The following is a 25,530-nucleotide window of genomic DNA, read 5'->3' as shown; positions in this document are numbered from 1 at the left end:
TGGTGCACATGTGTGTGCAAGTACATGCACGTGTGGAAGACAGCACAACCCTGGGTGTTGATCTTCAAATGCCACCCACCTTGGTTTTGAGATAAGGTCTCTTCTTAGTCTTGATCTTACGTAGCAGGCCAGGCTGGACGCTCAATGAGCCCAGGGAGTGTCCTACCTCTGCCTCCAGCATTTGGATAACACGCCAGTACATTCAGGGTTTTGTTTTGTTTGTTTTGTTTTTAAATGTGGGTTCTAGGACTCAAATCCAAGTCCTCAGGCTTTCAAATCAAGCCCTTTACTAACTGATCCCTCCCTTCTGCACTCTCTTTCTCTTTATAGATGGCCTAAAACAGGAAGATAATTATTTAATTGAGCAATACCTTTACTGAGTTTGTTGCCCATTAATGAAAACATCAGAAGGGAGAGATTCCTCTTCTCGTTGGCTCTTGCGCTTAAGTTGTATGTTGCCATTGTGAAAGCACAGGCTCAGGGTCATTTATTGCCTTTGTTATTCATCGCGCCATGAGTGCCATCAAGTTACACGGCCACCTGTATTACTGGTCCTTCTAAGGGACTGGAGAGCACCATTTGTTGAAAATGCTGTCTTTTTTCCACCAGATAGTTTTAGCTCCCTTGTCAAAAATCAAGTGACCATAGGTGTGTGGATTCATTTCTGGATCTTCAATTCTATTCCATTGATCTACATGTCTGTCACTGTACCAGTACCATGCAGTTTTTATCACAATTGCTCTCTTGTACAGCTTAAGGTCAGGCATGGTGATTCCACCAGAGGTTCTTTTATTGTTGAGAATGGTTTTTGCTATCCTAGGTTTTTTATTATTCCAGATGAATTTGCAAATCGCCCTTCCTAACTCTGTGAAGAATTGGGTTGGAATTTTGATGGGGATTGCATTGAATCTGTAGATTGCTTTTGGCAGGATGGCCATTTTGACTATGTTAGTCCTGCCAATCCATGAGCATGGGAGATCTTTCCATCTTCAGGAGAGTGCTCATTGTATTTGCCAGTTAGGGCCATAGGGAGGTTCAAATGAATTAGGCACGTGATGTGCACACAGCACTTGGCACATAGGGAGAACTTGTTCTTACCCTGGTGTTGCCCTCAGTGTGACACTCCTTCCTTGGCTGCCGTCTAGACCTTCCATCTTTGCAGTAGCAAGCATGATCATGGAGGAGGAAGGACATTCAGACAGGAGTAGTGCTTGCCCTTTCCTGTTTGTTGAGGAAACGGGTGCTCCTTGGTCTAACCCATGTTTATCGGAAAGAGAGTGTTTGATTTTTATACCCATTTCCGGGGCCTTTTGCTTCTCTCTGTTCCTGTTTCTCTAGTTAATGCCCACAGGTCTGTCAGCGCCAGACAGCAATGGCTGCTGGAGGAACACTGCAGTGAGCTGGCTGAAGAAGCCAGTGAGTGAATTTAAACAGAAGTAGACAAGTGAAGGGGAGATACTGAGATGGTGGAAAAACCTAAACCCAAATCCCTTACTACGCATGGGAGCACCACACGTGGGAGCACCACACGTGGGAGCATTACATATCCCACATTCTTGGACCTCATGCCAATTTTGGTAACTCCAATCTCAGCTGGAAATATGTCTTTTGAAAGGCACTCCAAGAATCTGATGCCTCAGGACCAGCATCCGTGAGATGGCTTAATCCACTGCTCTGAGTGTCTTCTTGAGCCTGCATGGAAATTTCCAGAAGGCCCTTCTGTAGACAAAGGGAACTAGGGGACTTGTGGGTCCTCACCTCAACGTCCTAACTGGACCTTCACTTCATTTTGTTTGTCAATATTCTGTTTTCTCTTTGGTTTTGCATACTGGGTTTCTTCAGCAGAAGTTTGTGGGGAAGCTTCAGTTGTCCGAATATCCACGCGGTCACCTTGGTCAGGGCACCAGACACTCTGTATGTCTTTCTTCCAAGCCTCCAGCCACCCATCTTGAGAGAGGATGCGGTTGTTATCAGTTTGTGCACAGGATCCTAAATTTGAGAGACAAAGGCATTGCCCAGTTGACGTAACAACTGTGCATCAGGACTTCCTTGGGAACCGAGAGTTTATTACAAACGAAGTATTCCTTGCGCTATACCTTTATCTTAGCAAAAATTAGTGGAGACTCTGTTTGTGCGAAGGAAGCCCTTCAATGTGTCGTTCTGATCTGCGGCCAGCAGTTTTACATATTTATAATGGAAGAGCCTCGCATCTGCCCGAGATCCACATTTTAATCTTGTCATTTCGCTCACCCAATCAAGGGCTGCCGTGTTGTTTGTCAGGTGGCTCTAAACCAAAGCTGAGTGCCCGTTTTAATGAAAGTGTGATCATGGTGCGTTTTAAAAATTAAATATATGCAACCAATCTAATCACCCAAATTTATGTTGCTTGCTGTTAAATTTGGCAAGGAATTTGGCTGGGTGAAAGAGATGAATTCTATGGTAGAGAATTTTCCCTCTTTCTCTTTTTTTAATGTAGGATGTGGCAGCATTAATTAAATAGGGTTTAATGGTTGAATTTTTACCTTCTGCAAAAATATTTTGTGAATCATAAATTTCCCCCGCATTGTTTGGTGCTGCTGGCCTGGAAGAGAGATTTGGCAGCCCACTCTAGGACAGATGACATGGAGCGATTAGCAAGCTGACTTCAGCTGCTGGCGGCTGGGTTCTGAAAGAACATGTTAATGTCCTCCATTTTGACATGCCGGCTGGACTTTTTTTTTTTTTTTTTTTTCCTGAGGAGCTGGCACTATTTATGACTCCATTTTTATCTTTTAAATGCCATGACAGATGGTAGATTCTTCAGCCAACTCTATTGCCAGGAAATGCAGAAAGCTTGACAGCATTGTGGTAATGGCGAAATCAGACCAGGCAGACACCCTTAGACAAACCTGAAGTCATCCTCCAAATTTTATGAGAGGGCTGGTCATTCTGACTGCATCTTTTTTTGCAGCAGGGTTGGGGTGGGAGCGGGAGGAGGGAGTCACAAGAGAAATCACACAAAATGGACCTGCGGGCAGAGAGCTAATACTCCGCACGGCTGCCCTCCTCACCTCAGGGTGGACACCACTGACTTTCAGAAGATGTTTGCAGGGTTGTGAAGGCAGGCACGGGTGAGTCTCTTTGCTCGCCGTTTGCAGGCAGGAGCTCGGCTGACCTTGTTTCGTGACTGTGCGAGCTTTATTCTGATGGGAATCCAAGCAGAACCATTCGCTCTGTCTCTCACCCTAGTGGAGGCTTCTCTGCCAGTGAGTAGCTTTCATCATTACTCACAACAGTGGGATGATGCATTTGATCCAGTCATGTTTAGAAATCACATCTTTTCCTCACCCCTGACTTATTAACTTTAGGTCAATGCAGACAGCTGCTTCGGTGTCCCAGCTGGGAGCACTGGCCTCGGTAAATGTATTTCTTACTCTTCCATGGTCCCTGGCCTGCTCACCCTCATTCCCATCTGTCACATGGCACATTGCCTATTTCCCAGGTGGTCAGATTCCCCAGCATCAGGCGGGGACGGGTGTGGGAAGGACAGGATGGGTCAGGAGATGATTTCAGTGTCCTCTAAGAGGTCGTGTTTGGCCTTGACATTGAGCTTGAAAGACCTGTCTTCAAAGGACATTTTTCAGAAATGAGTCTCCAGTCAGATATTAAAAATGGTCACCTTGGAGCATCCATCTATTCACCTGGGCTCATACTGGATCGCCTTGCTCTTGATTTGTCTCACCTCCTTTTAATTTCTTCTTCCTTGATAGCTCATATTTGACAGACTTTTAATGGGCACAAAAACTCTTTAATTCTACAAGTAAGGCTAATATTAAAAATGCAGATCATGAGGTGAGGAGATGGCTTAGTTGGTAAAATGTTTGCCATGCAGGTGTGGTGGCACACATCCGTAATCCCAGAACCTGGGAGGTAGACACAGGCACATTCCTAGGGCTCACCGTTTGCCCACTGCTGCCGAATTCATGAGCTCCAGATTCAGTAAAGACCACATCAACAAACAAACATAGAAAGCAAACAAGGAAGATACCCGATGCCAACCTCTGGCCTACACACACGCACACACACATACACATGAAATAAAGTTTAAGAAAATTATAAAATGGCATGCCTTTTAGCCTACATTACTGCTGGGTTCCTGATGGCTAATTTAAAAATCCCCCAGAAAGCACATTTGATGCTGGGATGTGGTAAGGGACAGAGAGAGTCACTTCATTTGAGAAGGGGGTTGGGCAGGACGGACAATGCGAAGCATATGTCAGAGGTGTAAATGGGGGAAGAGGCCTTGGAGATGGTGTGTGTATGTGTGTGTGTGTGTGTGTGTGTGTGTGTGTGTGTGTGTGTGTACGCGAGCGTCTCACTTCTTTCTTGTGTCACTTCGGGTCACTGGATAGAGCTACAAGAGGGTATAGCCTGTGCTAACCTCACAGGGAAGAAGAGAGTGAAGCCAGTCCTGTGAAGATCCTTGCCAGAGAGACAGAGCTCCGTGCTGCATCTCAGAATGCTTCTCACTGACCTCTGATGCTATCCACAGAAACTCCGAAGAACACACAGATAGCTCTTTAAGTGCACTTGTTTGTTTTTTTTTTTTCAATCAAAATGATCTGATGATACGTCACGTTCAGCCAAAGAAAATTTCCAATTTGTATAGAACTTATACATCAAAGAAAATCTGATTGCTGATTTTTTTTTTGATATATAATTCCCAGAACAACTCAATATCTTTCTTCAAACAGTGCATACCGATGCTCCTGGGAAAATCACATTGTTTACAAACTGAGATTAGGGATATGTGAAATTTTTGAACTTTACTCCACTTAGCTATTTTAACTTTGGGAGCATCAATTGCTATTCTATGTATCACATCCTATTTTCCTTGTAGACAGTCTTTGTGCAGCTAGCTAATTAAAAACTCAAAATCTTTAGTGTTCCCTGAACTTGTGAGCTATAATAACACCTAGCCTGGAAAGATCTGTCCATGGGTACAACAGTGGCACTAATGTCATGGTAGTAACCAGCTGCTTTCTGGTTGGATTTAAGTCCCACTTCACAAGATAGAATTGGTGCTCAGTACAATTAGTGGAGTCCAAAATCATGGCTAGCAGGGTCATAGGCCCTAGGGAAAAACTTAATACAATTATTATCTACTAAATGGATGTAGTAGTAAATTGTATACTAAGTTCTCATCTTATTACTGATAACTGACTTAAACTTTCTCAAAAAGCACATTTTATATGGGATCTGTTAGGAAACAGGAAGCCATTTCACTTAAGAGGTGGCAGAAAAGGCAGTGAGTGCATCTTTCAGTCCTCATCAGAGACCCCCACCCACAGTGATTCCTACAGATCCACAACTGATCCATGTGTAGCAAACAAAGGACTGTGGAGTGCTCAATTCCAGATGATATCTGGATATTGATATCACCCCCCTCGCCCTATGGCTTAGGCCTCATCATCACAGCGTGGGGCAGAAAGATGGTGAGAGCCAGCAGCAGTGGGAAGACCAGCGGGAAAACATTATTTGCCAGACATGACAGGGCCGTTGCAGAAATGCTCTCACAGCAGCTGTGACTGAATGCGTTAAGACCAAGCCAGCCGTAATAGCAGCATGGGTGGGGAGGGTCCCACGCCTAGCTAAGGAGCTATTCGTTACTGATGGCTGCTGAAGTATAGACAGTCACTTTCCGTTAGGGATGGGACCTAAGGAGCTCTCCGTTCTTCAGTAGATTGTCCCACACTTGTGCACACACAGGTAGCATTAAGTAAACCCAGTTTTAAGAAAGTAGCACAGGAAATTAGGAGAGAAAAGTAGTGGAGAGATAGCGGGGAAATTGGTGGAGGAAGAGGAGAAGGGGATAGATTTGAGCATGTATGAAATTATCAAACGAAACCTTTTAGCATAATCTTCAATGCAAAATCTGCACTCAGCCAAGCCTATCTCCCTTGACTGTTTGCTAAGAATGCCTTTCCTTGAGTCCTTTGCCCCAGGAAGGCTGGTTTCACAGCCTGGCTTCAGGTCTTCTTGGTTCTCTCCTCTCAAATCCCGGATCACAAGCGCCAATTCAGGGGATAAGGAATTTCCTGGTCAAATATGCCAGATTTGTAAAATAAATGCCACGCTTTCTCTAGTTAAGAGAGAGGGTTTTGTGTGATTTAATGTTATATCCCAGTAAAATATGCTATTGCAAATTTTTACATCATATAAACATATTCCATATATTCTTACTCCAGTGGAGTTTGCATCCTTCATATCTATTCCAGCACCCACGAGTGGAGAGAAGCTGCTAAGAACTGCTGAGTAGCTCTTAGGACGTTCATCCCTTTGCTCTGTGGTAAATTTGTCATGCTCATTTGATAGTAGTAAACTTCTAACTTTTCAGGATTCTAATATTGTGTCTTATTTACATAAATAAGTTCATACTCTCCTTTTCCTTCAAACACCGTGATTCAAAAGCAGGTTAGGGGAGGAAAGGATTTATTTGACTTATACTGCATGATTGAGGGAAATCAGGGCAGAAACTCAATCAGAAACTTGAAGCATGATACTCACTTTAGTGGCTTGCTCTAACAGACTCATGGTTAGCTGGCTTTATTATATAGCTTAGGCTAGCGTAGGGAATGGTGCTGCCCAGAGTTGGCTAAACTCTCCTACATCAATTTACAGTCAGGTCAATCTCCAACAAACATGCACACAATCCAATCTGATTTGGACAATCTGTTGATGGAGACTCCCTTCCCAGGTGATTTTAGGCTCTGCCAAGTTGACAGTTAATGCTAACTAGGACAGTTCATGATATTATTAGGTTTATTTGCAGTGGAAACAAAATGTTGAAACGTTATTTTTTTAAAAAAAAAAAAGCAGTGTTACTGTATGACTGACTGCAGTGAATGAAATAGCCCTAGTGTTTGATGTAAGGAAAACATATACTCAAGATTGTAAGAGAGGTCTACTGACACCATACATATGTCATCTCTACTTTCTCTTCAGAGTTGGACATTGGTACTTGGGGACTGCAACTCTTGATTTTTTTGTGTGTAGGGGGTAGGTGGGTTAGCTGTTGATTGAAAAGTCTGTAAGAGCAGAGTGTGCAGAGACAAATAATCTGAGTTCTAGTACTAACTCTTATCTACCTGCTCATGCCCTCCACTAGGTTTCTAAATTTCTCTTTTCAGCAGGGAATGATCCTTGTCCATCATCAATACCTACAAACCTCAAATGAAGCAGGTGCAGAAAAACACATGTAGACCCTAAGAGGTTAGAGTCTCACATAGTACCGTGGAGCTGGGTAGCATCTCGTATTTATCTGGCCTGTCCTCTCATCATCTTACAAAAGTATGATAAGAAGTCCCAGAAAGGAGAGTGAGCTAGATAGGATAACGTGGCTGAATAATGTGATCTGCCTTTTACAAATGTTACCAATGTTCTTACAAACACTACTGCCAGACACAGTAGTGCACATCTGCAGTCCCAGCATTCCTGTGGTGACATGGGAGCTAGAGACACAAGAATCCCTGGAATCTTGGGGGTGTGGGAGTAGGGGTGCAGCTAGTCTGTCATATGTAGCTGCAAACAACAGAACTTGTTTCAAATAAAGTGGAAGGTAAGATCTGACACTGATGTACAGATTGTCCAATGACTCTGCACATGCGTTGTAGCATGCAAACACACACACACACACACACACACACACACACACACACACCACACAACAGAGACAGAGAGACAGATAAAAACAGATTTTTTTCTTTTCAGAAATAAAAAAGATGTTTGGGACTATAGCACAGGGGTAGAACTCTAGACTAGCACAATACCCAGTACTGGGGAAAGCATGAAAATATACAAATTAGACTAAATTATCCTATTCAGTGGCTCATCATACCGTGGTCTTTAAAGTTCTGTTTTCTACATTCCATGAAAATATATTACTGCAATATTAAGAATATATGAGCACACAGTAGCTACTTATACAATGGGTCCAGTCCGACAGGAAATTCTTGTTTGGGACTAAAGATTGCACCGAGCTTGCCTGCTTCATCATAGGAGGGGCATCAATGGTGCTAGGAAAATACTCTTGGATGTAGTATGACCAATGCGTATATTGCTTAGCAACTGTTTTACTAACGGAAGGACGATCCTCAAAATTCCCCTTCCTGCTTTTCCCTTTGAGTCTTAATGTGGTGTGTCCTGTAGTAAAGGTGTGTGTGTTATCATTTCATTCCAGTCGATGGGGACACAAGAGCCCATGCTGAAGGCTGCCTTGCCTCTCTTTGCCAGATTTACCATCAGCAATGGACTGCAGACCCAGCATGGAGTGTTTGAGATCACGCTGCAGACTGTGGACAACGCCTTGCCTGTGCTGACCAAGAACAAAAGGCTGAGGCTAGCGGAAGGGGCCATGGGCCTCCTGTCCGCTGATCACCTTCAGCTGACTGACCCTGACACACCTCCAGAGAACCTGACCTTCTTTCTGGCCCAGCTCCCACGCCACGGGTACCTCTACCTGAGAGGGAAAGCACTCCAGCACAACTTCACCCAGGGAGATGTGGACAGCGGGGGTGTGGCCTACCAGCACTCAGGGGGCGGCACCCAGGAGGACTGCTTTACTTTTCTAGCCACAGACAGGAAGAACCAAGGCTTTGTTGTGGATGGGAAAGTTCAGAAAGAGCCTGTTCGCTTCACTATCCAGGCAAGTATGGCAGGCACGCAGTTTGTGCCCTCATGGTGGAAAGCTTGGTAGCTGGCAGGCATGGTCCTGGAGCAGTAGCTGAGAGCTTACACCTGACCCACAAGCCCATAGAATAGAGAGTAAGACAGGGTCTGGCATAGACATTTGAAACCTCAAAGCCCCAACTCCAACAGACACACACCATCTAATCCTTCCTAAACAGTCCACCAACTGGGGACTAAGTGTTCCAGTACATGAGCCTATGGGGCCTATCCCATTCAAACTACCACACCTCCTCATTTTTGAAAAGCATGCCTGCAGAATGTGGTGGCAATTAAGCAAGATTAGGTTATCCAAGGCAGTTACACGTTGCCTGAAACGTATTTGAGGAATGTACTAGATTTTTGAAATTATAATCGTGCCTTTAGGTTTCTGCTTAGTCAGGCGTGTGGTCTACAGGCATTGTAAGTACAGAAACTGACAAGGCTCCATCAGTATCACCCAGGAGCTGATGACGGGGTTAGCAATGGCAGCAGCTACAAACATCCTTTTCTCACTTTTAATTCCTAGATAATTCCATGGACCTATATCATTCTCATTTTCCCATTCTCCCATTCATCCCCCTCCCCTGCCCACTGAAACTATTCTCCAACATCTTCGTGTGTGTGTGTGTGTGTGTGTGTGTGCGTGTGTATGTGTGTGACCCGCTAAGTTTGATTAGTGTTGCTCCCATGAGCGTGGGTAGGAGATTATTCACTGGAGCACAAGGAACATCTCAACAGCTTACATCACTGAAGAAAACAATGCTCTCTCCTCTGGCCACCATTAGCTGCCAGTAGGACTTCTGGGAGCAGTGGTGAAGTTTTGTGGGTCCCTCCCATACCCGTGATGAAATGTGGGTGCACCCAGTCTTGTGCAAGTCATTTGATGACCAGCATCCGCGAGTGCTGTGGCCCTGTCATATCTACATGTCGTTTTTACAGTCCATCTCCCCATCCCCTGGCTCTTACATGCTCTGCATGCTTATAAAATGGTTATCTAAAGAGCAGAGCTACTTTGCATAAATCTCATTTGATTCTCATAAACATTTTATGTGGTAGGTTTTATTGTCTACATTTCTATACACGAAGAAGCTGAGTATCAGAAGTTAAATAATTTGATCAAAGATGTCAAGCCTGTTTGATTCCAAATTCTGTGTCCCTCCTATGGCTCCATACGGCCACATTTGTAGACTCTACACAATTCTTGGAGGACAGCGTGTTTTTCGTCTTTTAGTCAAAACACATCAAGTATGTTCTGGCTCTCAAAACTCTTACACGTACTCTTCTTGGATGGGGTTCACGCTGCTCCACACACTTCAACCAACAGCAACAAAGATGGGATTTTGTCTCGACTTCAGGGTACCCTCTGACTAGCAGAATACTATTTTCTCCTTGTTTTTTTTTTAGCCTCTGTGTAAAGTATCCATATATCTGTGTAGATAGACAATACAGATCAATAGAATGTGAGGGACAAAGTGTGTGTCCGTGAAAGACAGAGAGACACAAAGGCACAAGTTGATTTAGGAATTGCCTCCTGCTCAAGAAGTATTGTGCAAGCAAGCCAGTAGACTAAAACTGGCAGTCAAGGTGATACTGTGGCCTTGGATCTAAAAAGGGTAGAGAGACAAAGCTCTTACTTCTTTGGGGGGTATCTCAGTCTTCTCTCTTTGGACTGGCAATGGATAATTCTCACTCAGTCTACATTACCCAGTCAATCCAGACCTATGGCCTAGAAGACTTGTCACAGAATTAACCTTCAGGGTCTCTGGGTGTGGATGAGTCTTTGGCCCTGTGAAGATTGTAGATACTTGGGGAGATGGTGTTGATGTCATTAATGCACAGGCACTGCAGTGTATACTGAAAAATACTTTTCTGGATTTGTTTCCTGAAAGTTTTGAAGAGTTACAAATGCTATATGCAGACACAACTGCTTTCTGTACTCCAGAGTTGGAAATGGGGGAGTAGAGAGAATGTGCTAGAAGTAAAACAGATCTCTCCACCAGAGTGTTCCTCTAACTATAAAGCTAGTCTAAGAGTTTGTTCCCTCTCTGAAGTTGTGGCAGCTCTCTGTTGGGTTTGGTAAAGCTTAGTTTTCATCACAAATGTAAGATGTCCCTTGTGCAAACAAACAAAACAAACCTTGTGTTAAACACTTATAGGCAAAGTCTAAGTTTTTTTTTTTTTTTTTGTCTTCAAATTTCCTTGACCCCCTGGTCCCTCAAAGTGGAGGGGACAAGCAGTGTTTTATGAAGCAGCTGGCCCTGCCAGCAATGGAGGAGAGAGGACACGCCCAGAGTCTGGCTTCCAAGAGTTGTTTTGTGAAGACAATACAGTACTTACTGACTGCCACCAAATGATACACTGACCCACATAAGTAACTCAAGCATGGATCAACAGGTTCTGTGTGGTTCTAAGAGTAACCATGAGTAACCAAAGGAAAAGCTGCTGGATGGAAGAACTAAAAATAATAGATAGATGGATGATAGATAGATAGATAGATAGATAGATAGATAGATAGATATGATAGATAGATAGATAGATAGATAGATAGATAGATAGATAGATAGATAGATANATGATAGATAGATAGATAGATAGATAGATAGATAGATAGATATGATAGATAGATAGATAGATAGATAGATAGATAGATAGATAGATAGATAGATAGATAGATAGATAGATATGATAGATAGATAGATATGATAGATAGATAGATAGATAGATAGATAGATAGATAGATAGATATGATGTGGTTGGCTAATAGCAGCAGGTACACATGACCTTCATTCTGCGGGAAACCACGTATGCTCAAGACTGTCACAATCTGTAGTACTCCTGTGAAGGGGACAAGGAGTGTATAGAGACAAAAGGACCTACCATTACTCTCTGTGGGACTGACATGACTGGGAGGATTTTTACTAAATAAAGGAAAAAATTAAGTTATTGTAAGATACACAGAGCCTTCCTTGAAAACAAAATGTCTTCCCTTGTAATGTTTTAAAGCCTTCTGGTCTACCAAGTCAAAGACCTGCTTTTGATGATGCAAAATGTTTAATCTATATGCACAACTCTGTATGGCCAGAGGCACAACAGGGGAACCAAAGTGCCTAGCGTTTTGTAGCAAGACATTTTTAAAAACATTGACCACAACAAATCTTTATAACTTTTGTAACTCTTGACTTTATAAACACAACAACAAAATAAAAGCCATAGCCCCACCTTCAGCCATCTGGGTTTGGGAGGACCCTAATATGGCTTAGCATGCTTCATTTTTTCCTCTTTCATGCCACTGTGACTGTGGGAGCGTCTCTTCCCAAGAGATCATCACGAAATTCACACCCCGCATTCCACCAGCCTTGAAGCGCTGAAAGTCCCAGCATATAATTTTCAGATCCGAATTCGTTAAAATGCTTTTATAGTCATCTACAACAAATCCAGAAAACATAAACACTTTTTTTTTTGCATGGATATGTGTGTGGTGTGTGTGCATGTGTATTTACAAATGTGGAAGCATGTTTGTGTGCTCATGTGTGTATGTATGTCCATCTGGTGGCTAGAGGCTGACTTTGAGTGTCTTCCTTGATTACTCCATCTTCCAATGGCAAGGGCTCCCTTGTTGAACATGGAGCTAGCTAGTTCAGCTAGTCTGGCTAGCCAGCTTGCCCCGGGGATTCCATCTCTGCCACAGCCTTACCCAATCTACCACCCTTAAGTATCTAGTCCACTTATTGAGTCCCGTGGTCTTCAGCCTTAGTGGAACATTATACAATCTAGAGATAATCACTTGCATAATTTTTATAGTGAACTGTTTTAGTTTTTCTATTCAACACTTTTGGCATTTGGGCAAAGGCATGTGGGAAAGGTCTTTGGCATTTGTAAAAAACCTGGACTTCTGTTAATGTAGTTCATTAAACACAGCAAATCTTTCTGTGGAGATGACGTTAAATTTGCTGGGTAATTTTGGGGTCATTTTTAGTGTTTTTCCTTGCATTTCTGTTATGGTTCATGCACAGCACTGTGTGGAAGAATGGGCATTGGGTGGGAAGGTGCAGTATCTCCCTTCCTAAAGCTAATGTTGTAAGGAAAGTCAGACAGGGGACACCATAAAGCTGGGTGGAGGTTTATGACGGAAAGGAAGCCCCTGCCCTCATCTATGTATTTGTTAGGCTAGGGTGAGCAAGACAGGCTTTGGCAGAAATCAACAGATAAGGACTCTAAGGGATGTGTATGTTGAGGAGTTCACCATTGTTGAACCAGGAAAGCCCTGTATGTAGCATAGGGAGAGAAGTCCTTGTGTAACGCTACATTGGTGATTCAGGTGGATCCGCTGGACAAGGCAGCGCCCCGCATCACACACTTGCACTCCCCTACTCAAGTGGGACTCTTGAAAAATGGCTGCTATGGGATTTACATCACTTCCCATGTGCTGAAGGCATCAGACCCCGACACAGAGGATGACCAGATCATCTTTAAGATTTTACGAGGTCCATTATACGGACGTCTGGAGAACACGACAACAGGTACTTTCCATCTTTTGGGGGAGGGCGGGGGTACTTTCCATCTCCATCCTTTTAAGTCCTCACTTTAAACTACTAGTTGCTGGCAGGGCTAGAGAGAAACTCAGTTAAGTGTAGGTAGGCACGTTTGGTGACTACAATAGACTCAGTTTATAAATCAGTATTGTTGCTAGTAGGGGTTTGAAGTTGACTCTTCTAAATTCATCTTCATAAGGAGAAAAGTTCCTGAGTTCACAGCCCCGGAGTTCTTCCCTGACTTGGTATTTTGTTTTATTTTCATGTTGTGTTATATTCAGAACACAGGGCCAGGGTGAGATTGATATTTGAGACTAATTTCTTCCTCCTAGTATGAATCCTCAATTACATCATCTGCTTTTTTAAAAATATGGGTTTTTCCCCCCTAGTAGTTTTGCTAAATTTCATATTAGTTCTGCCTCAGGAAGGCAATGATCACAACAACTCATTAAACAGGATGGCAGAGGCAACAGGTTTTATGAACTCCCCGTTCCCTTTCTCTTTGGCTTAGTATTGTAAGGCAAGTATCTCCAAAGCAAAGCAAACTTGAAGTTGAATTTGAGTCCATCCCATTTGAATCTGAACATAGGGGCAATAATGCTAATTTTCTTGAAATGGACCGGCTTTTTTTTTTTTTTTTTTCCCCCTTTAAAACAAGGTCTCAGGTAGTGGCTGGCCTCAAATTTGATATGTAGTTGAGCATAGCCTTTAACTTTGGACGATCCTTCCTCTGCATCTCAAGTGTTAGCATCCCAGGTACATGCCGCCATGCGGGGTTTGGGTGTGTTCCGTGCATGCTAAGGCAGGTACTATCTGCCTGAGTAGAATCCCCAGCCCGGCGCTCTATTCCTTAAATCTGTTTCAAACAAAACAGCTGTGCAGTTTTATCAATTCTCAAGTGATGTTTGATTTGATTGCCCAGGAGATCCATCTATTTCTTGCTTGTAGGTGAATTCATCCACGAGCGATTCAGCCAGAAGGACTTAAGCCGTAAGACCATCCTTTACATCATAAACCCTTCTTTGCAAGTGACTTCCGATATCCTGGAATTTCAGGCCATGGACCCCACAGGGAACACTGCCACTCCTCAGAGGTAACTTTCCATTATTCACTGGCTCTGCGCGTCATGTTTATCCGATTAAGAATGTGAAATAATCTTTTCCAAACCAGGTCTTTCACTGTTTATAGGGTAAATGTTTGCAGGGTAGATCTTTACAATTAACAGGGTAAATTGATGGACTGTTTCATAGGTTCATACAATTTATTTTGGAGTGGGGAGTTTCTGTTGTATCATTTCTAGATGATGGAGAAGCCAGTAGTTTCCAGATTATAAAGGCACTAAAAGGCTAAGCAAACAGCAGCCTTTTTATCACCGTTGTAAATACGTCGCCTTTCACACCCTGGGAAGTGACTGTTGGAGGCCCTTCAGGACTGAGCTCAAAGCCTGTGTGTGTACGTATTGCAGCCAGAGGCCACTCTAGGACTGTTAGTCACGACTGGCTTCTGAACCATGGGGTAGGTGGTGACGGGGGTGGGGGTGGGATGAAGTAGAAAGAAGCAGCCAAATATATTCTTTCTTACAAAAAAGGAAGGAAGGAAGGAAGAAAACACTGGCCTCTGTAAGTTAACAAGCCTTATAGGCAAGAAGAAGATAGTATAAACAAAAATAGACTCGAGGGGATATTAAGTGATATTTATAAACACAAATATATATGATGTAGGGTAGTCCCCATAACAAGAACAAATCTGTGATATTAACAAGATTAACAGAGCAGGATAATTTCAGTGACTGCCTCCTTTCCAGATGCTTCTTGGATATAGACCTTGAATAATTTACTGGCTGACAGATGGTCACAATGAGGTCCATCCGTCCATTTCTCCTGCTGCATTAGTTTTCGTTATTTACTGCCTTTTCCAGACGCCGCAGAGAAAATTTAATTCGTTCTAAATTTTGTGTTCACCATATCCAAGACATAAATAATAGCATAAACGAGCACAGCCCTACTATGCTCCCTCTATGTCGAATTGTGGACCGGGAAGAGGAACGCTTGAGAAAATGTTCTCAGTGCTGGTTTTTCCGGTTCCTCATTCTGTAGTGTAGTTTCACCACTTGCCACCAGAGGGTGCTACGGTCATTGTTAGCAAACCCGGGCAACCCGTCTCAGAAATGCGTTCTGCCGCAGCTTCCCTGGCCTGTTAAAGTGCATTCTCTCAGCCCGATTTATTAAATAACCCCACAGACGACGTTGGTCCGGCGGCTACAGTATGCCAGGCACACATCACTGGGTGTTACGGAACAGGTACGAACAAGGAAGACCAGGTACCTGTACTCAAAACCCTGAAGCTATAAACCAAAACAAATGTCCCACCTATTAAACTGCCTCTGCCTAACGGAACTGATTCCTGGAGATCACAGTCTAGAGAATGGATAGGCTAACTTACCTTAAGAGAAAAAAAGAAAGAAAGAAAGAAAGAAAGAAAGAAAGAAAGAAAGAAAGAAAGAAAGAAAGAAAGAAAGAAAGAACCTTCGTTTTCAAGAAAAATAGTTAACTACATTCTAAAAATATTAACAAATTGACTTCACTCAGCCTTATAGTCGTTTAAAAATGGTTCTACTGAAATGCACAGTGTTGCTCAGCTCCGCCCCTGAGTGAGTACAAACCTTTGGCCCTCCGTGTGCCAGCCAGCATGGTGTGGGTGACAGAATTTCCCCCCAGCCATGGCACTAGCTTTCGCCACACACGCCCCCTTTACATGCTTTATTGTTAGTCACAGTAGCGTCTATATCGCGTGGTTAACAGTGCTATGGCTCCCGAGGAGGCTGGTTTAGATCGGCATAGGCGTCCTTGCACAGAGATCGCTTTCCATAGGCTCATGCTGGAGATGACGCTATCATCTGGACATGGCTCGAACCCGTGAAGAAAGACGCCCACAGACAGATAATTCAAAAATAACTCAGATTTGGGCCCAGCGTCCTGTCTGTTACTTCCTTTTGAGCAGGTTCAAGGAAGTAAACATTGCTCTGCATTGTCTCGGTATTTGGGCGGAAGAGTTGTGCCCAAGCAGACAGGGTTCTTTGGTTTTTTTGTTCTCTTTCTTGAAACTAAACACATATTTTTCTGATAACAAACAAAGGAGGGTGCAGGTTCAGCCCCGATCACCTGAGTTTACTTCCGTATCCAACTCTTAAGAGCTGTCTTCTGAACACACACACACACACACACACACACACACAAACACATGCACACACGAACGCACGCACGCATGTGCACACTATGGGGACAGAAGAGGGAGGCTTTTTTAAAAAAACAAACAAAGTTCTAAGTAGTGTTTTGTCTTCACACAACAGCCAGCCAGAGCCTACTTACACACACAATATGAACCATAGGCATTTAGAATTTCATGATTTTTAGCTCTACTTAATGTTACTCATTTATTCACTAAAACCATCATAATTTAGAACTTGCAGGCAAGGAAACGGAGGCACAGAGCTGGAGGAGGCTTACACACGCGTGCAGCTTGTTAGCATGGTAGCTGGGACTCGGCCCTTATTAGCCCATGTGCCCTGCCACCCTGCTCTGCCCGCTTTGTCCCTCCTTAATGCCAGCTAAACCTTTCTTTCCCAGTAGTTATTGGCCATCCAAGCTGCAGGAAAGAGGAATCTTTTCCCATGAAGAACTTTAAGGTTTACCCGTGTGTGTGTGTGTGTGTGTGTGTGTGTGTAATCGTGAAAAGCAACTGTCAGTGTTCGTGTGGTCTCCATATCTCCTCCCTGGGGATATAGTGTAGATAATTATCCTTGGACCTGGAGTTGAACAGGCCTGCACTTAGTGATTGCTCACAACAGCTTTCTGATATGTACAATGGGGAACTATTATACTTACTTTAGATAAATACATGAGGTCCCACAAATGGAAGAATCTTGTATTTCAGTTCTTAGAAAAAGCACCCTGGGGTTCTTACTGCTAGTGGTAATTCCCCCGAGTATCTATGTTAATTCAATTGACCGTTTGAAGAGGTATCCTGAACTATTTGGTAGATTAAAGCCTATCTGTAATTAGATATTGATTTTAGGGTTATTCACAAAGCAAACAGTCCATATGGTTACTCCCAGTAAGCTAAGCAGTGCGCTTTCTCTGCGTGCCTTCTATGCATTCTTAGTTCTGAGGGACTGATAGAGGCTCTATTTCATCAAACATAGGAAAGTTTGATCTGGGTGAGATTAATCAAGTTACCAGCGACTGGCTAGTTGGTGAGTGTGTTTAAATATATCATATCAAAATTCTTCAAGCTGTTCATGTTATTGAGACTCTGTGAAAGGGTTCATTAAGTAGCTTACCTCCCCTTAACAGGCCAGAGTCCCCTACCCCTGCCCTCCATGTTAGTGCAGGTAACAATTTGTCACAGAATGCATTCAGAAGACACTGCCATAGATAGAAGTTACTTTATAACACTGAAATCCATGGATGCTTGCCTCAAGATTTAGATTTGGCTAAGTGCCTAAGTCGTAGGCAGCCTGCTAGGTGCTTAAAAACACAGTCCTCCAAAGATAGTAAGGAAATTAGACTCCAAACATTGTGTAAGTATCTCTGTGCCAGGGGAAGAGTGGCCTCCAGATGTGAACCCTGACATCCAGATGTCAGAGGGCATAGCATAGCTCTTCCTAGCTCTGCTCAATTTGACTGTCCAAGTGATCTACAGAGCCTAAGCAAGGCACACAGGGCCCAGAGCACTCACTGACAACATCTCTGTAGACCAGAGAATGAAAGCAATGTACACCAATGTCATGTTCTTAGTACAGTGTCCATGTGGACTTCGTGTGTGTGTGTGTGTGTGTGTGTGTGTGTGAGTGTGTGTGTGTGCGTGCGCGCATGCGTGCACATGTATGGATGTGTGTTTGTGTGTGTGCACATGTGCATGTGTGTCTGCGTGCGCATGTGCGCATGCTGTGCACATGTGCGTGCATGTGTGTGTATGTGTGTGTGTGTGTGTGTGTGTGTGTGTGTGTGTGTGNGAGAGAGAGAGAGAGAGAGAGAGAGAGAGAGAGAATTAACTTCAAAATAAAAGTCAGTCCCCTTGGCCCTTTTCATCCAATGCTTTCTCTGATCGTTGATTCTTGTCCTCTAGAACAACTGCACCAGCTTTTCTGTTACTCAGTCTTGGCCTCAGAAGAGAAAAGTTAAAAGAAATGTAAAAGGAAAGGAATTTCTATCAGGCGAACTTTTAAACATTTAAACTGCTTTTATGAAACACCTTGTGAGGGGAGAGGTTGAAGCCATTTGCTCGCTAATGCCTGAGCATTGTCTCCAGCCCAGAGTCAACATGCTTATCCCCAGTCTAGAGCTACGGAAAGCACAGAGGAAGGGAGAGAAAATGGCACTTATTAAGCACCCACTGTGTACAGGTGCTTTGTACACATTAACTAATTTTAATGTTAATGATTTGACGTGAGCGTAATTCTCCTCATTTTAAGATAATGAAAATGGAAGCCCAGAGAGCTGGAAGAACTGACCGCATTCCCACACTAATGAACGCTTGCAAGGCGTGCTTGACTCCAAAGGGCATGTTTGTTCCACTCTCTGCGCTGCCTCTTGGCTAACCACTCCCCATTATCAAGAGAAAATGAAAACCGGGAAGCACAGGTGTTCAAAGGATGAGGTTTTCAGGCTTAATAGCTCCGTCTCTGAATTGATAAACCGTAGAATGCTTAGGAAAAAAATATTTTAGAGTTTCAGTTTTCTGAAGTCAGATGCTACTCGATTTTAAGTGACCGTCATAATGACCTAATCTCGATTCTAGCTTCTCTGAACCCCGTTACTGCGACGCTGGCCACACTTAATGGGCACTCCTGGATGTTCATTTGCTCCTTTGAAGTATGCCTTACCCTTAGTGTGCTTTAAGGAAACTGAGGCACGGAGAGGGTAAAGCACTGTTATTAACCTAGATTGATGTCCCAGATCCCAAACTGACCTTCTAACCCTGAGCGCTTCTTTCCATTGGCTGCTCCTTTGTATACACGAGTCAGGTAGCTACAAAATAAAATACCAAAAGCACAAGTTTTTATAATTGTAGAACAAGCACTCCCACCGTGGACAACTCTTGTGGAGTGTAGGAAAGCACAAGTCTTCGCCATAGGCTAATGTCTTGTGCATGGTTGCTAAGCAGCCTCTCTAGCTGGCTCAACCTACCAAGTGCCTGGACCACTCTTTTGCTGCTTGTGACAGTAACAGTGTCTCCAGACATGCCTAGTGCTAAGAATTACAATAGGCCTCAGAGAATAGCATACATGCACAGTTAAGAAACCATGCTTTAGAGCACACATGGGCTGGTCCGTGGCCCCTGTTACATATGTAGCAGAGGACGGCCTTGTCTGGCCTCAGTGGGAGAGGATGCTCTTAATCCTGTAGAGACTTGAGGCCCCAGGGAAGGGGGATGCTGGTCAGGTGAGGTGGGAAGGTGGGGATGGGTGGGGGAGCACCCTCTCAGAAGCACAGGGGAGGCAGGGTGGGGTGAAGAACTCACGGAGGGAGGATGAGGAAGGGGGGCAACATTTGGAATGTAAATAAATAAAATAACAATATTTTTTTTAAAAAGAAAGGAGTCACATATTAGAAGATCAGAAAAAAAGAATGAGTGTTTTGCTGATGAACACTTCTATCGACATCTTCCTCTCTAACGAGGTCAGATGGTTAATGGATGGTTAAAGAGGTTCAGAGTAAACCGGTGTTATGAAGAGCATGTGAGAGTCATTTTCAGGGTGTAGAAAAGATGCTAACGGTGCTCAGGAAACAGCAGAGTGAACAGGTAGTTGCTGGGTACTCTCTGGTACTTTTTGTCTTCCATACGCCTCAAGTTGAGTTGCCATACATGGAGAAGCAAAGGCTGCTCCCATGGAACATACTTAGTATCAAAAGTTCCAGATTCCGTGAAACCATAAACCAGGATAAGGATGACTAAAGAAAATTAAACTTTGGCAAAGAATCTGCAATGTTGAATGAGGTGTCCAAACACCTTTTGTGTGTGTGTCTCTGTGTGTCTGTGTGTGTCTGTGTGTGTCTATGTGTCTGTGTCTGTGTGTGTCTGTGTGTCTGTGTCTGTGTGTGTCTGACTACTTCAAGTTACTGGGGAGGGACCCGCGTAATCTAGCTTCATTGCCTTCTGTTTCCAAATGTGGTTCTTGAAGACCAAAATTTAGCTTCCACTTAGAACAGACCCTCTGCGGTGCTGAGCATCTCCAGACAGGTGGCTCTCAGCTGAAGGTGTCTTTCCTCCCAGGGGTCATCTGAAAAGTCTGGAAATAGATTTGATGGTCATTAGCAGGATAAAGTACAAATCTATGTCCACCGTGGTAGCGCTGCTGGACCTTTCAGAATCCAGTCTGTCACCCCGCAGCAAAGAATGCTTGACTCTGACATCCACAGTGTGAGGTGGGGAAGCCCTGGCTCAGGGGCTCCTGCCCATCAACTTAAAAGTTTCAGTGGATGTGTTTAACACATGGTAGGTATCTTGTCAACCGTCATCCCTGCCCACAGAATGCCCTCTGCTTAGTACTAAGAAGAGGTTCCCTTAGATGTGAAGACATCAATCCAGCCGCATCTACACAATGCCGACATACACAGCACTTGCAGATTGTTCTTATAGGTTCCTTCATCTGAATGTCTACCTAATACCAAACCTACAGTCATGTGGATTCTTACAGGGAGGATTACAAAGCGGTTGGCCACATCATCTCTTTTTTTCCCCCCACATATTTGTACAGAGTTTAAGAATAGAAGGCGCTTTGCAAATACATTACTGCAAAAAATTCACATTCAGAACACACTGCATGTACCCTGTGGGTATAGGAGGCCTTATTGTTAAAAATAGTTTTTCTGGAAAATCTATAGCCTGGGTTAAGTTTCATGGCTTTTCAATAGATTATTATTATAGTGATTTAGTTTGGGGAGAAATAAATACGGGTCATTGTTTGGGGAGTCTTAACCTACAGGCATCGTGCTAAGTCAGAAGGTTCCATCTGGAAAATACACATACACAGTCGCAAACACTGAGACTCCGTGCTTTAGAGCGAACAGTCCTCTGGATTGTTTCCTTTATCTAGATCAGAACCACACTGCATTGAGTGTTAGACAGGAAGGCTATGGGTCTGTACGGTGGCCTTGATTCCTGCTTATTCTGCTCAGTATAAGCGACAGGTGGAACTGCAGAACTCAGCTTTGGAGCGCACCCGACTCTTAGGAGACTTGGCTCAAATCTGGCCACGAATATCAGGTCCCCGATTTATTCCGCTGTCTTCTCCCTGAATCACTTTTTTTTGCTTTCTTGTTTACCTGGGTCCTCTGGAAATTCTTGGCAAGTTGTCATTTCTATTGGCTTTTGAATTGACCTTATTGACTACTATTTTATTGTGCTTTAAGCATAGTTACTTTTTTTTAATCTCTTGATCTATTTCATGGTAGACTTAAATTCTGTTGCATCAAATACCAACGAACAAACCAACATTTCTTAATATAATAATGCATTTCAGATCATTTTTATGATATCCATCATGCAGTAACCTAATGTTTAATAACTATTTAATAAACATGTATGTGTACAACAAGCATATCTTATCATGGGCCCCTGTAGTAAGTCTATGCTGGGGTGTCAGTCTCATTATCTTCAGGCAGACCAGCACTACTAGATTTGTTTTGTTGATGAACTTCATATATTGTGGTAGTGACCTGTGACCCCTACAAGGATGATAAACTAGTTGTTGAACCTTTCTGACCTCAGTCTTTCTAAGTTCGTTAGATGACAACCATTAAATAGGACAATTTCCATCAAATGTCAGATTTATTCATGGTATATCAGAACTACTTATGAATCATATTCAGCTGTATACAGTTGTCCCTCTGTGTCATAGGAGTTTTGTAGGTATAACCAATCATAATTCAGTTATTTATTACAGAATTATGTCATGTTGAATGCACAGACCCTCTTCCTTGTCATTAACTTCTAAGCAATATAGTAAATCAGCTCCTCACAGAGGATCTACACTGTATTTGGTATTGTCTGTCATCTATGGATGAAGTAACGCATACAGAAGGATGTGTGCAGACTATATGCTGTACTCAGACTGTGTGCTATGTGCACGCTATGTGCTGTACTCAGACTGTATGCTATGTGCAGGCTGTGTGCTATGTGTAGGTTCTGTGCTATGTGCAGGCTGTGTGCTATGTGCAGGCTGTGTGCTATGTGTAAGTTGTGTGCTATGTGCAGGTTGTGTGCTATGTGCAGACTGTGCTATGTGCAGACTGTGTGCTGTACTCAGACTGTATGCTATGTGCAGGCTGTGTGCTGTATGCAGACTGTGTGCTATGTGCAGATTTTGTGCTATGTGTAGGCTGTGTGCTGTACTCAGACTGTGTGCTATGTGCAGGCTGTGTGCTATGTGCAGGCTGTGTGCTATGTGTAAGTTGTATGCTATGTGCAGGCTGTGTGCTGTATGCAGGCTGTGTGCTATGTGCAGGCTGTGTGCTGTACTTAGACTGTGTGCTCTGTGCAGGCTGTATGCTGTATGCAGGCTGTGTGCTATGTGCAGGTTGTGTGCTATGTGCAGACTGTGTGCTGTACTCAGACTGTGTGCTATGTGCAGGTTGTGTGCTGTATGCAGACTGTGTGCTATGTGCAGGCTGTGTGAGACTTGAATGTCTACACATGCTGGCATCAGCAGTGGGTCCCACTTTTCTGTGGACACTGAGGGATGGCCAGGATTGCACCCGAGCTGCACACTATTGTGTCTCTTTCACACGCACAGAGAGAGGAACAGGAGTTGGGAGTGAAGCATGTAGACACTTTAATTTCTAAGCACGTCCTGGGGATAACATTGCATGAAAGTGAACCTGGGTTCAGAGATCTTCCTAGAAGGGATAGGCTCTTGAGCTTCATGCCTGCTGGTTTCTTTCCCTCTGCACACACTCAAATTTGAACCTCTGCCTCATCACAAACAACTGTGGGATTTGGAAATTCTTTTAATCTTATTTCATTTATGAAATAAAATTTTGAACATTTTATCTGTTCCCTCACAAGGTCATTATAATTATCAAAGAAGAAAATATGAGAGTTTGTCATGAACAAATATTCCAAATAACCATGAGGGGTTTCTGTGATTGGCATGGATTAACCAAACTGCCATTAGATGGAACTCAGTGCTCAGCCTCTCATCGATTCGACCATACTGAGGGACATTGTCATGGCTACCTAATGATGTCCTTTCTCTCTTTTTTTTTTTTTTTTTAAATTCACAGTTTGGAGTTGAAATGGTCATATATTGAATGGTCCCAGACTGAATATGAAGTTTGTGAGAATGTGGGCGTATTGCCCTTGGAAGTTACCAGAAGGGGATATCCCATGGACTCAGCCTTTGTGGGTGTAGAGGTAACATCTCTAAACTGCAAATGGTCAAGATAGAACTTAATGTTGCTGGTTAGCGCCTTTGATGATCTTCCTGGAAAAATTTGTAATGGCCAAGGACCTCAAACTGCAGGGGCAGGGGAGTCTCTATATGTCAGAGAGTCCAAGTATACAACATCTTTGTCCCCCAGTCTTTCACTGAATTCCTAGACAACATTTAAAATTCACTGGTTTTGAAACCTGGCGATTCTACACATTCTTTAGCTTTCAAGTTTGATTTCACAGAAATACCTAACTTAGTGAATCTGACTTAAATTCCACCTTGGAAGGTGTATACAGCTCCTATAAGATGCCTAAAGCAGTCACCAGCAAATGGAAGCCTAAGACGTAATCCCTTCTTCAGCAAGATGCTTCTAGACAGACTCATTGACCTGTTAGCATCTTGACTGGAAATAGAGGCGAGGTCTGAGGCCACAGGAACAGACGTAAGCCTAGTGTGAGAGGTATCCACATCACACAGAAGTCGAGGGGCACTTCGGGACAGTCACCTGAAGTGTGGAGTCCTCACACGGACAGGATTTGCTACCCTTTCCTTGGGTTGGAGCACAGCCTGAAGCTTGTAGAGTTGAAGTGGTTTTCGACGTCATTGTAACAGCGGCCCTTCCAGAAAGTGGGCTTGTAGAGCAAGTTTCTGTGCTTTGATGGGGAACGAAAGAGACTCCTACTCAGTCTAATGGGATGAGCCTCTGGGTGAGGTGGCATCTCTGTTAGCAGAAGTTACATTGAGTGACACAATCGAAACCCCATGGACCTAAACCTGAGCACATCCGGACTGGCTGTTTATCTTTCTAGTGCACATAGGTCTCTGTCTCATGGACTTGCAGGTGTTTTATTATCGAGGTAGAAAAGCTGGCACCTTCCATAACTCCAGGGAATGTCTATGGGAGAGAAGAGAATTAACCTGGTGTGGCTTTGTGAACAATCCCCTGGTCCTTTACAGTGAGTTTTATATATCTGAGTGAAGCATTTAGGTCTACATTACCACTCACCTGGACACGTAGAAAGAACGTATATGGGACTTTAGTCTACATAAAAACTTGTATGATCCTAACAGCTAAAGGTGCAGGCCTTCATCAAGTATAGTGCCTGAAGCTTTGGGGACTGTTCGATATAGGGTGTATAAAACCTGCCATCTTCCATGAGATTGTATGGGCTACTTGACTGAGACTAGGGAGAAGGCATGCTTTGCCCTGTGCTGTCTGCCCGCGTTGCATTGTGTCCCTTCACCCGATATGTCTTTCCAAACACCTTGCATCAGACATGCTTTTCCCAACTAGGATTCTGTAAACCCGGTGGTGGTAAATACTAGGTAATTGCATATGTAAGAACCATGCCGACAAATGTAACTTCCAGCATATGGTGGATGCAGGTGTACAATGGGCTGCCTTTTCCCAGCAAAAGCTGGTTCAGGGGGAGCCTTGGCACTGAACGCTGAAGACAAAGAGTAAATGGATGCCTAAGAGGTAATCCCTTCTTCAGCAAGATGCTTCCAGACAGACTCATTGACCCATTAGCATCTTGGCTGGAGCTAGAGACGATGTCAGAGACCGCAGGAATAGATGGGCATTTCATAGCTTCAAGTTGTGCCTTTCGTTCCTTTCACCATCTTGACCATCTTCAACCTCTTAAATATGTGCAAATTAATGACTACCTGGGCCTCACTCGATGACCCCTTACAAGCTCACCAAAGACTTTTTTTTTTTTTTAGCAGACGTGTAGGCTCTCCTTGGGCTTCTAAGACCATGACTTTGGATGCCTCCTTGGATTTTAGACCTGGATCAGGGACCCAATGGAGCAGTCAGTATTTGAGTTAGACCAGAATAATTTTCCCTCTGGATGG

General features: G+C 43.6%; 1 protein-coding gene across 1 annotated transcript in view; it reads left to right on the top strand.

The window, feature by feature from the left end:
• Frem1 (FRAS1 related extracellular matrix 1) overlaps positions 1-25,530 on the top strand; it is a 158,632-nt gene that overhangs the window by 111,069 nt on the left and 22,033 nt on the right. Inside the window, exons 25-28 of the mRNA XM_021200078.2 lie at positions 8,272-8,683; positions 13,025-13,226; positions 14,187-14,331; positions 23,525-23,654. Coding sequence (XP_021055737.1) covers positions 8,272-8,683; positions 13,025-13,226; positions 14,187-14,331; positions 23,525-23,654 — 889 coding nt within the window. The remainder of the gene's footprint in view (positions 1-8,271; positions 8,684-13,024; positions 13,227-14,186; positions 14,332-23,524; positions 23,655-25,530) is intronic.

This window comes from Mus pahari, chromosome 6, assembly GCF_900095145.1.
Source record: "Mus pahari chromosome 6, PAHARI_EIJ_v1.1, whole genome shotgun sequence".
NCBI classification, from domain to species: domain Eukaryota; kingdom Metazoa; phylum Chordata; class Mammalia; order Rodentia; family Muridae; genus Mus; species Mus pahari.
The sequence above is the reverse complement of the archived record's forward strand: the minus strand, read 5'-3'. Positions and strand labels throughout refer to the sequence as shown.